This window comes from Salvelinus fontinalis, chromosome 13, assembly GCF_029448725.1.
Source record: "Salvelinus fontinalis isolate EN_2023a chromosome 13, ASM2944872v1, whole genome shotgun sequence".
In the NCBI taxonomy this organism is placed as follows: Eukaryota; Metazoa; Chordata; class Actinopteri; order Salmoniformes; family Salmonidae; genus Salvelinus; species Salvelinus fontinalis.
This window is the reverse complement of record NC_074677.1, coordinates 27,676,441-27,689,418: the sequence shown is the minus strand read 5'-3', so window position 1 is coordinate 27,689,418 and position 12,978 is coordinate 27,676,441. Positions and strand designations below refer to the sequence as shown.

The following is a 12,978-nucleotide window of genomic DNA, read 5'->3' as shown; positions in this document are numbered from 1 at the left end:
GCCTTCTTAACAACTCTCGAGGGGATTAATCAGGACATATGGCATATAAACACATCCGTGCACATACACTATAACATCAACAAGTGTTTGCAGCTGATTCATCCTATACGAGAAGACTACCATAGAAAGACCAACACGCTAGATGTTTCATGTCATGACAGCGTCACTACACAGTGATATTCTTGGATGTGTCACTCTTGGAATCTATCCAAATGATGCATTAGGGATGATGACATCTGTACAGTAAACAAATTGGATCACACAGTGTGTGTCCTTACATCAGGGGTGAAGGGGGCCTTCAGCCTGCCAGCTTTCAGCCTCTTGAAGTTGATGGATCGGAAGATGGGGTGGGCCTTCACCTCCGTAGCCCCCTCCCCCTGGCAGCCCAGCCTCTCACTGGGCTCTTTGGCCAGCAGCTGGGCAGAGACATGAGAGAGTGACAGCAGTGTTACTAAGCAACAAAGTAAATATGTTATGCTGTTATACTGTTGAATTATGCACTGATCTGCTGTATGTGTTTGGAGTTAGTTTTAAAATCATGACAGATAACCTTCTTTGCTTATGATATAACAAGCCATAGAAAACCTGAATAAAAGCGTCCTTCATGCATGTACGTCATGAATGCAAATCTCTTGAAAACATGACGCTGCCTTCACAAATAAATTATTACCCTAAAGATATATTTTGATATGTAAAGCAAATGCCTGTGCTAATCGACAACAAAGCATGATCCCATGTTGTGTACAATATGAGGAGGTACTGTAGTCAGGTACCATTTTGCAGAGGGACTTGGCGTCCTCTGAGAACTTGTCTGAGTACTCCTCCTCCACGTCTCTGACCAGCCTCTCCACGTCCTCACGTTTGATCTTCTTCTTGCGCTGCTGGAAGGGAGACTGGCCCTCGATCATCTCATACAGCAGACAGCCCAGCGCCCACCAGTCTGGGCTGAATGTGTAGCGCTCATTCTTCACCACCTCTGGAGCTGACACACACATTAGGATGACCGGCACACAGACACACATGCACGTGTATACACACGTAGACACATGTACACCCAGAGACATGATTACAAATAATGAAAGTACCATTTACATTTGTACTGTTCATTATACAGTACAGTAACAGTATTTGAAAAAAAGTGTTGAATATCTTTTGCTGAATGGTGCTTACCCATGTACCCTACAGTGCCCACCCGACCCTTGATGGTCTCTTCCTCGGGAACGTGGACTGCCAAGCCCAGGTCTGATATCCGGATATGACCTAAAGGAACACGGCACAACACGCACCGTTACAGTACACCACGACCTAATGCTGAAACAGTTAACCTTATGTTATATCACATGCTATCCTCACAAAAGATGCATCTCAATCGAGATATCCGAATATGACATGAAACATACATACAGTATCACAAACACATTACATATAACACACCTCAACGCTGTGACACTTAACCTTTTGTCATATGACATGCTATCCCCACAGATTATGCATATCAATGGATATGGCCAATCACGATGCAACAAAACAAGACATAGAGTATTACATATAACACACCTCAACGCTGTGACATTCAACCATATGTCATATAACATGCTATCTCCAGTCTGGAGTCTGGACCACAGACTATGTATATCATGGCATCCTTGAGTAAAGCAGATCTTATGAAAGCCAGATACCTTGGAAACCTTATGTTGTTTGCTAAAGAGCACTACTCAGTGGCCGCAGGCAACACTGACAACTTTGAAAGAAAGCAGGAGCCCTCCGGTCTTGAGAGAGGTCTTTTGATAGACAATGTACTCCCTCTATTGGTGAATTACAGAACAACAGCCTCGGTTCACACATGCAGTAAGGCAGTAGTTACTGTACCAACTCTGGTTACAGAGAGCTATAGTGTGTGTAGGCTTTTGTTCCAGCCCATCACTAACACACCTGATATATTTTTCAATTAATCATCAAGAACTTGATTAGTTTAATCAAGTGTTTTAAAGTAGTGATCGATTGGACCAATAGCATTGTTCCAGGACCATGGGGTGGTCTCCAGGACCAGGGATGGTCCATAAAACATTTATTTACTTGTATAGTGGGCATTCATATTATTTCCATCTCTATCTTTACTCACCATGGTCATCCAATAGTATGTTTTCAGGCTTCAGGTCCCTGGAAAAAAGACAGCAACACCAGGAGTTATAAAACCAATAACTAACTTCTATCTCTTCCATCAGCCTTGTGAGCAGCTGACAGACAGATTTACAAAACTTTGAAAGCTCTCTGCTCTTTGTCTCTCTTTCTCTCTCCCAACGTCTTGCCATCTATCGTTCTCCCAATCACTCACTCCCTCCTATCTATCTCTCTCTCCATCCACTCTGTAAGCTGATAATTGTGTAAACACTAAATATGCTCCATAAAGTTCCTGTAGCCTTGTACGCAGGAAGTCGAGTACCCGCTGAACCAATCAGAACAGCCTTGTGTGTGTGTGTGTGTGCATTTCTGTGTGCGTGTTTGTTCCTGTATGTGTGTGTGTGTGTATTTCTGTGTATGTGTCTGTTCCTGTGTGTGAGTGTGTGTGTGTATGTGTCTGTTCCTGTGTGTGAGTGTGCCTGTGTGTAGCCTCACCTGTAGACGATCCTCTCTCTGTGCAGGTCCTCCAGGCCACAGGCCAGCTCTGCAGAGTAGAACACAGCCCTCTTCTCCTCGAAGCCGGCCTCTCCCATGTGGTAGATGTGGAACTTGAGGTCTCCCCCGTTCATCAGAGTCAGCACTAGACAAAGAGCGTCCTTTGTCTCATACGCGTACGCTAGACTCACCTTCAAGACACAGACAACATGGTCGTATTCATTAGGCACCAAACAGATGAAAACAAAACAAAACTGACTAAAATGTGGAGGGATTACCTGAACTTGTTCAATAAGAAGTGTTTTTTTTTGTATTTCGTTGCGAAATGTTTAGCTCATTCTGCTATGGTGTGCGCTAATGAATAGGACACTTGCCTAAGAGACCAGTTTGAAAATCATATTTCTACTACTTCTAATATACACAATTAACAAAGCTATGAGGTAGGAGAAGGAGAGTAGCATTTGTGGGAAACAGAATTAACATTTGGCCACTTTTGGCTAGCACATTGGACCATTTATTTGAACAACTAAAATATGTCGAAATTATGTGTGGGGTCACTTGAAATGAAAACAAACCCAACTGAATCAAACCCTGATGTTATCTTTTAATTAATAGTGTTCTTCTTATTATTATTATTATTATGATCTGATCTGAGTTATTAGACAGTAGTCTGGAAGAGCCATCTAGACTCAAATGGTCAACATTTTTATTGTTGCAGTCAAAAGCTGAGTTGGGTCAACAGTTTAGTTGTGGTCGACAGTTGAATTCATTGAGTTCAGTCAACTTTACATGTATATAAGGAAAAATGAGTAAGTGGTGCATCATATATGAATGTAGTTCAGTTGAATTACAATACAAAACATTAATAACACCTGCTCTTTCCAAGACAGACTGACCATGTGAATCCAGGGAAAAGCTATGGTCCCTTATTGATGTCACTTGTTAAATCTACTTCAATCAGTGTAGACGAAGAGGAGGAGACGGGTTAAAGAAAGATTTTTAAGCCATGAGACAATTGAGACATGGATTGTGTGTGTGCCATCCAGAGGATGACTGGGCAAGGCAAAAGATTTTAAGTGCCTTTGAACAGGGTATGGTAGCAACTCAATATTAGGAAGGTGTTCTTAATGTTTTGTGCAATCAGTGTATATTACATACAGTACCAGTCAAAAGTTTGGACACACCTACTCATTCAAGGGTTGCTACTTTGAAGAATCTTAAATATCAAATATATTTTGATTTGTTTAACACTTTTTTGGTTACTACATGAATCCAATGTGTTATTTCATAGTTTTGAAATCTTCACTATTATTCTACAATGTAGAAAATTGTAAAAAATAAAGAAAAACCCTTGATTGAGTAGGTGTGTCCAAACTTTTGACTGGTACAGTATACATACAGCTGAAGTCAGAAGTTTACATACACCTTAGACAAATACATTTTTTCACAATTCCTGACATTTAATCCGAGTAAATATTCCCTGTCTGAGGTCAGTAAAATCACCACTTTATGTTAAGAATGTGAAATGTCAGAATAAAAGTAGAGAGAATTATTTATTTCAGCTTTTATTTCTTTCATCACATTCCCAGTGGGTCAGAAGTTTACATACACGCAATTAGTATTTGGTAGCATTGCCTTATAATTGTTTAACTTGGGTCAAACGTTTCAGGTAGCCTTCCACAAGCTTCCCACAATAAGTTGGGTGAATTTTGGCTCATTCCTCCTGACAGAGCTGGTGTAACTAAGTCAGGTTTGTAGGCCTCCTTGCTCGCACACGCTTTTCAGTTCTGCCCACAAACTTTCTATAGGATTGAGGTCAGGGCTTTGTGATGGCCACTCCAATACCTTGACTTTGTTGTCCTTAAGCCATTTTGCCAACTTTAAGCCAACTTTGAAAGTATGCTCGTGGTCATTGTTCTTCGGAAGACCCATTTGCGACCAAGCTTTAACTTCCTGACTGATGTCTTGAGATGTTGATTCAATATATCCACATCATTTTCCTGCCTCATGATGCCATCTATTTTGTGAAGTGCACCAGTCCCTCCTGCAGCAAAGCACCCCCACAACATGATGTTGCCACCCCCGTGCTTCACGGTTGGGATGGTGTTCTTCGGCTTGCAAGCCTCCCCCTTTTTCCTCCAAGCATAACAATGGTCATTATGGCCAAACAGTTCTATTTTTGTTTCATCAGACCAGAGGACATTTCTCCAAAAAGTACGATCTTTGTCCCCATGTGGAGTTGCAAACCGTAGTCTGGCTTTTTTTAATGGCGGTTTTGGAGCAGTGGCTTCTTCCTTGCTGAGCGGCCTTTCAGGTTATGTCGATATAGGACTCGTTTTACTGTGGATATAGATACTTTTGCACCTGTTTCTTCCAGCATCCTCACAAGGTCCTTTGCTGTTGTTCTGGGATTGATTTGCACTTTTCTTACCAAAGTATGTTTATCTCTATGAGACAGAACGCGTCTCCTTCCTGAGCGGTATGACGGCTGCGTGGTCCCATGGTGTTTATACTTGCGTACTATTGTTTGTACAGATGAACGTGGTACCTTCAGGCATTTGGAAATTGCTCCCAAGGATGAACCAGACTTGTGGAGGTCTACATTTAGACTTGTGGATGTCTTGGCTGATTTCTTTTGATTTTCCCATGATGTCAAGCAAAGAGGCACTGAGTTTGAAGGTAGGCCTTGAAATACATCCACAGTTAAACCTCTAATTGACTCAAATGATGTCAATTAGCCTATCAGAAGCTTCTAAAGCCATGACATAATTTTCTGGAATTTTCCAAGCTGTTTAAAGGCACTGTCAACTTAGTGTATGTAAACTTCTGACCCACTGGAATTATGATACAGTGAATTATAAATTAAATAATCTGTCTGTAAACAATTGTTGGAAAAATTACTTTTGTCATGCACAAAGTAGATGTTTGTTAACAAGAAATGTATGGAGTGGTTGAAAAACAAGTTAATGACTCCAACCTAAGTGTATGTAAACTCCCGACTTCAGCTGTACATATAGTATACATAATGTGACACATAGTAGGAGGTAAGTGGGTAGCTCATATACTTACTACAAACCTACTGTTGACTTTCTCTAGAATCTGCTTCTCGTTCAAGGCCATGGACTCTCCTTTCCTCTTCTTGATCCTCTTCTTCTCCAACTTCTTACATGCGTACATCTTCCCTGTGGCACGCACCTGGCACGCACACACCTGACATGAAGAGTGGATGAAAGAGAGACAGAGAGAGAGGGAGAAGATAAATAGAGAAGGCAAGTTAACTGCATATTGTAGGTTTTTCATAGTTGAACACCACAATGTCTACTCTCGCCCAGTAAATACACTGTAATGGAGGCATGACCATGGCTCAGGCCATTTCACATGAGGAGAGCTCAAGAGGACACCAGTTAATGGCACTTGTATTCCAGAAACACACAAAGACACAGTTGATAATTACGTTATGGGCCCATCAAATCACATCCACACTGAGTTCTTTGTTGGTCCTCGTTGATCATTTATAAATTCATCCCTTTAAGGGTCTGATGAGGAAGATTATAAGAGACCACTATCTTTATTTCTTATTATTCACTTGTAAAATATAATTCTAAATGAAAGGAAGCTTTAGTTAAGGAGACATTGAGACAGAGACAGACCTTACCTCACCGAAGCCTCCCTTCCCTAATACCCTGTACTGTCGGAATGTGTTCTTAGTGACTGGCTGCCTGTGAGAACACAGAAAAAGGGTCAACACAATACAAAACAACAACTTTATTGTCCCTTGTGGGAAAATGTGCTCAACTTTATCGACATACATTGATTGTACCGCAGCAATGCATCTGAACATACACATTTGACTTTGTAAGTCACTTTTACAAAATGTTTGCTTTAAAAACACTATTCTGTCAAAGGACAGCAATAGGGAGAATAAAACCCTCTTGTTTAATACGTTCTGTCTTATCTTGTAAATTGACTTGAGTTCGGCCCAACACCAAAGACCAGATAGGACTAGTTTCTTAAGGCCTTTAACAAAGTGTTGGCATATTTACTGTGAGTCAAAGTTACATCCCAAATGGGACACTATTCCCTATATAGTGCACTTCGTTTGACCAGAGCCCTATGGGCCCTGGTCAAAAGTTGCGCACTATAAAAAGGGAATAGGGTGCCATTTGGGATACACACCTTGATGAAAGAGTAAGGTTAAACTTATCTCTTTAGTCACACCGATGACTCTTATAGGAAGACCATTGCATAAGCCTTGCCTCTGCCAGGCTGGAGAGTGGAGACATGTTCTGTTTGCTAATGTATTAAATATAGAGACCAGGACTCATGTATTCACATAAATAAATCTGTTCCCCAAAGGACTTATTTGCATACCATGCATGATAGGCCTGCTGGGATAAAGGTCTTTAAATGACCCATATAGGACACAGCAATGACTATGGATATGAACAAAACCAAAACTGGAATGCGCAATAATGACTGTATAAAATAAATAATTTAAATACTGAGCTATATAGTATGCTCAAAACAATTGGGAAGTTATGCTATTTTATAATAATACAATTTGCTCAGAATTTTTTTTTTTGTGAATTTGTTTAATTAGTCATATTTTTTTCTCAAAAGGTAGGGTTAAAAATGATTGACACCCATAAAGATTCTTATAAATAAAGTAGTCAAAAGTTTAGTATTTGTTCCCATATTCCAAGCACGCAATAACTACATAAAGGTTGCGACTCTACAATCTTGCTGAATGCATTTGCAGTTTGTTTTGGTTGTGTTTCAGATTATGTTGGCCAACAGAAATGAATGGTAAATAATGTAGTGTCATTTTGGAGTCACTTTTATTATAAATAAGAATAGAATATGTTTCTCAACACTTTACATTAATGTGGACACTACCATGATTACGGATATCATGATCAAAGATCATAGCCCCAAGACATACTAACCTCCCAGTTATTGGTAAGCATTGGCGTCAACATGGGCCAGCATCCCTATGGAACGCTTTTGGCACCTTGTAGAGTCCATGCCCCAACACATTTCTTCATGTTTTGTACACTAAGCAGAGTGACCAAAGACACAGCCCCACTAAGTTGTAGAGGGTACAGTGCCTTCGGAAAGTATTCAGACCCCTTGACTTTTTCCACATTTTGTTACGTTACAGCCTTATTCTAAAATTGATTAAATATTATTTTCTCAGCAAATCAAATCAAATGTCATTTGTCACATACCCCGAATACAACAGGTGTAGACCTTACAGTGAAATGCTTACTTACAAGCCCTTAACCAACAATGTTGTTTTAAGAAAAATAAGTGTTAAGAAAGTATTTACAAAAATAAACAGAAGTAATTAAAAAAAATTTTTTTTAATAATGATTAAAGAGCAACAATAATGCTAATAATCCAGGCAGCCATTTGATTAGCCATTCAGGAGTCTTATGGCTTGGGGTAGAAGCTGTTAAGAAGCCTTTTGGACCTCGACTTGGCACTCCGGTACCGCTTGCCGTGCGGTAGCAGAGAGAACAGTCTATTACTAGGGTGGCTGGAGTCTTTGGCAATTTTTAGGGCCTTCCTCTGACACCACCTGATATAGATGTCCTGGATGGCAGAATGCTTATCCCCAGTGATGTACTGGGCCGTACGCACTACCCTCTGTAATCGGAGGCCGAACAGTTGCCATATCAGGCGGTGATGCAACCAGTCAGGATGCTCTCGATGGTGCAGTTGAAGAACTGTTTGAGGATCTGAGGACCCATGCTAAATCGTTTCAGTCTCCTGAGGGGGAATAGGTTTTGTCGTGCCCTCTTCACAACTGTCTTGGTGTGTGTGTGGACCATGATAATTAATTGGTGATGTGGAAACCAAGGAACTTGAAGCTCTCAACCTGCTCCACAACAGCCCCGTCGATGAGAATGGGGGCGTGCTCGGCCCTCCTTTTCCTGTAGTCCACAATCATCTCCTTTGTCTTGATCACATTGAGGGAGAGGTTGTTATCCTGGCACCACACTGCCAGGTCTCTGACCTCCTCCCTATAGCCTGTCTCATCGTTGCCGTGATCAGGCCTACCACTGTTGTGTTGTCGGCAAACTTAATGATGGTGTTGGAGTCATGCTTGACCATGCAGTCATGGGTGAACAGGGAGTATAGGAGGGGACTGAGCACGAACCTCTGAGGGGCCCCCATGTTGAGGATCAGCGTGGCATATTTGTTGTTACCTACCCTTATCACCTGGAGACAGCCCGTCAGGAAGTCCAGGATCCAGTTTCAGAGGGAGGTGTTTAGTCCCAGGGTCCTTAGCTTAGCGATGAGCTTTGAGGGCACTATGATGTTGAACGCTGAACTGTAGTCAATGAAAAGCATTCTCACGTAGGTGTTCCTTTTGTCCAGGTGGGAAAGGGCAGTGTGAAGTACAACAGAGATTGCGTCGTCTGTGGATCTGTTGGGGTGGTATGCAAATTGGAGCGGGTCTAGGGTTTCTGGGATAATGGTGTTGATGTGAGCCATGACCAGCCTTTCAAAGCACTTCATGGCTACAGACGTGAGTGCTATAGGTCAGGATTCATTTAGGCAGATTACCTTAGAGTTCATGGGCACAGGGACTATGGTGGTCTGCTTGAAACATGCTGGTTTTACAGACTCGGTCAGGGACAGGTTGAAAATGTCAGTGAAGACACTTGCCAGTTGGTCACAGTCGTCTGGAACATATTCCAGTCTGTGCTAGCGAAACAGTTCTGTAGCTTAGAATCTGCATCATCTGACCACTTCCGTATTGAGCGGAATCTACACACAATACCCCATAATGACAAAGGGAAAACAGGTTTTTAGAAATGTTTGCAAATGTATTAAAAAAAAACTAAATAGAAATAGCTTATTTACAAAAGTATTCAGACCCTTTGCTATGAGACTCGAAATTGAGCTCAGGTGCATCCTGTTTCCATTGATCATCCTTGAGATATTTCTAGAACTTGATTGGAGTCCACCTGTGGTAAATTCAATTGATTGGACATGATTTTCAAAGGCACACACCTGTCTATATAAGGACCCACAGTTGACAGTGCATGTCAGAGCAAAAACCAAGCCATGAGATCGAAGGAATTGTTTGTAGAGCCCCGCGACATGATTTTGTCGAGGAACAGATCTGAGGAAGGGTACCAAAACATGTCTGCGGCATTGAAGGTCCCCAAGACACAGTGGCCTCCATCATTCTGAAATGGAAGAAGTTTGGAACCACCAAGACTCTTCCTAGAGCTGGCCGCATGGGCAAACTGAGCAATCGGGGGAGAAAGGCCTTGGTCAGGGAGGTGACCAAGAACCCGATGGTCACTGATAGAGCTATAGAGTTCCTCTGTGGAGATGGGAGATTCTTCCAGAATGATAACCATCTCTGCAGCACTCCACCAATCAGGCCTTTATGGTAGTGTCCAGATGGAAGCCACTCATCAGAAAGGCACATGACAGCCCGCTTGGAGTTTGCCAAAAGGCACCTAAAGACTCTCAGACCATGAGAAACAGATTCTCTGGTCTGATGAAACCAAGATTGAACACTTTGGTCTGAATGCCAAACGTCACATCTGGAGGAAACCTGGCACCATCTCTACGGTGAAGCATGGTGGTGGAAGCATCATGCTGTGGGAATGCTTTTCAGCGGCAGGGACTGGGAGACTAGTCAGGATCGAGGGAAAGATGAACGGAGCAAAGTACAGAGAGATCCTTGATGAAAACCTGCTCCAGAGTGCTCAGGACCTCAGACTGGGGTGAAGGTTCACCTTCCAACATGACAAGGACCCTAAGCACACAGCCAAGACAACACAGGAGTGGCTTCGGGACAAGTCTCTGAATGTCCTTGAGGGGCCCAGCCAGAGCTTGGACTTGCACCTGATCGAACATCTCTGGAGAGACCTGAAAATAGCTGTGCAGCAACACTCCCCATCCAACCTGACCGAGCTTGAGAGGATCTGCAGAGAAGAATGGGAGAAACTCCCCAAATACAGGTGTGCCAAGCTTGTAGCGTCATACCCACAAAGACTCAATGCTGTAATCACTGCCAAAGGTGCTTCAACAAAGTACTGAGTAAAGGGTCTGAATACTTATGTAAATGTGATATTTCTGTTTTCAATTTTTTATAAATTAGAAAAACTTTCTACAAACCTGTTTTAGTTCTGTCATTTTGGGGTATTGTGTGTAGATTGATGAGGAGAAAAAACGATTTAGTCAATTTTAGAATAAGACTAACATAACAAAATGTGGAAAAAGTCAAGGGGTCTGACTACTTTCTGAAGGCACTGTATATGGAGGCGGTGTGAAGTAACAGTAACATTTAATCACTTGCGCTGTGTAGGGGTTCTCAGTCTTATCTGTCTGTGTGTCTGTGTGTCTGTGTGTCTGTGTGTCTGTGTGTCTGTGTGTCTGTGTGTCTGTGTGTCTGTGTGTCTGTGTGTCTGTGTGTCTGTGTGTCTGTGTGTCTGTGTGTCTGTGTGTCTGTGTGTCTGTGTGTCTGTGTGTCTGTGTGTCTGTGTGTCTGTGTGTCTGTGTGTCTGTGTGTCTGTGTGTCTGTGTGTCTGTCTGTACCTCTCCAGCCACTTCCACTGCAGGAATCGGTTATAGTACATGCTGTCGATGTAGTCTGCGAAGGGAGCCACACTCAGGTAGTCATGGATCAGTCTAAAACAGAGGACAGAGAGACAGAAGGCAGTCAGAAAACAGACAGCCCACTAAGTGGGCCTCCTTAAGGCCCAGAGTTTTTCCTGGTCAGGTCACATGGTCAAGAAGACCCCCATGCCCTACACATATACCATGCTGCTACGCCATGGGCCCATCTCTGACTACTATACCCCAAACATCAGTTCACATCTAAACATTAATTAACCACAACCAGAGGCAGCAATGACACAAAGGGTCTGTTCAGGGTCGTAGTGTTGTTGGAACAGTTGTGAGAATGTTCCAAAATAGAAACAATGCTGAACGGAATGGCGGGTGATTGAAGTGGCTAAGGGTGATTAATTAGAACAATATTCATCAGCAGCCACATACCCTCAACATGCTATTGACACACCTAGTGTGGACAACTGTTCAGAGGATGTTGCACAATGCAGTAGGCAGTTTATAGGAAATCTCACTGAAAATGACCCTTTATTCTTAACTGACTTCCTTTGTTGAATAATGGTGAAATTATCTTAAAATATCGACCTTTTCTGATCTTGAATACATCCCATATGCTGAGTAAGTACTGTACGTTAGTGTATTCTCTGTTACTGTGTTTCTGTGTTGAGAGACACTCACCTGGTGCACTCATTGAAGAGTTCTTTACAGGGCTCCTGCTCCAGCCTCTCTGTAAACTGACCCACCATGTCCTCCCCCAACTCAGGAATGTGATCCTCTGACTACAGGGCGATGGAACCCAATACAACGTGAATTACGTATATATGACATCATAGGCCCAGATTAAGCCCACTCCTGGATTAAAAAGCATGCTCGATGGAGTATCTCAATTGAAAGTGATTTTTAGTCCAGGAATAGGTTTAGTCTGGTTCTGGGAAACCACACATCAACATTATTGAATATTTGACATCAAATCACTCATTGCCTGAGAATAGGTTATTCTACTGTACCTTTGGGCTGAAGTACTTGTCTAGGAGCTCCTGAGCACACTCCCTCCTCTTCTCATCTGGACTGACCTCATACTCTGCCTGGTGGGGGGAAGAAACAGTAACATACATTATTCAAACAGATGCACAAGCACACACCTGTACAGTGATATCTGCTCCAATAGGTCAGTTCTACCTTTTCCACTATAGCTAGTAGCCTACAATCACAGTACTTTCTGTACAACCTCTAATGGTACTAGGACCACGTTACCAAATCACTGTAGTAGGCATGAAATAGAAAAATACTTTTTGAATCAAAAGAGGTATTACCAATAAGAACATTGTTTATTTCATCATAACATGTTTTGGTTTCATGCCTACTGAATACGACCCAGGCCTACTGTAAGTACCTCCCTAGTACACTACAGCACAGCTCTACAGAGTCACTCACCTGGGTCCCACTCCTAACCACCATTTTGATTCATAGTTCTCTCTGGGTTGTTGATTCCTAAATCTCGCCAAGTACAACAGCATCAGGCCCTTGTGTCATGCCATCCTCCATCAAGCAGCATGAGTTACAGTACGCTAAGAGCCTCACTCTAAAGTGCGTCCGCTGGACTCAGCACAACTTGTCCATAATGGTTAGTGACAGTTCAGACGGTTCAAATCTCATTTGCTCTCTCTCATGTAGCCCAGGCTCTGTGAGAGGCAGGAAGGAGACAGTGCAGTAAAAGGACGTGCTCACTACTTATGAAGTCGGAGAAGACTGTCTGCTATCTCT

The 12,978-nt window shown here is 42.4% G+C and overlaps 1 protein-coding gene across 1 annotated transcript in view; it reads right to left on the bottom strand.

The window, feature by feature from the left end:
* The window catches only part of LOC129868343 (G protein-coupled receptor kinase 6-like), a 48,594-nt gene that overhangs the window by 6,963 nt on the left and 28,653 nt on the right, over positions 1–12,978 (bottom strand). Inside the window, exons 4-13 of the mRNA XM_055942242.1 lie at positions 12,222–12,299; positions 11,893–11,993; positions 11,182–11,274; positions 6,272–6,335; positions 5,686–5,826; positions 2,617–2,807; positions 2,123–2,160; positions 1,171–1,260; positions 774–982; positions 279–416 (exon numbers count right to left, since the gene is read on the bottom strand). Of these exons, the coding sequence (XP_055798217.1) occupies positions 279–416; positions 774–982; positions 1,171–1,260; positions 2,123–2,160; positions 2,617–2,807; positions 5,686–5,826; positions 6,272–6,335; positions 11,182–11,274; positions 11,893–11,993; positions 12,222–12,299 (1,143 nt within the window). The remainder of the gene's footprint in view (positions 1–278; positions 417–773; positions 983–1,170; positions 1,261–2,122; positions 2,161–2,616; positions 2,808–5,685; positions 5,827–6,271; positions 6,336–11,181; positions 11,275–11,892; positions 11,994–12,221; positions 12,300–12,978) is intronic.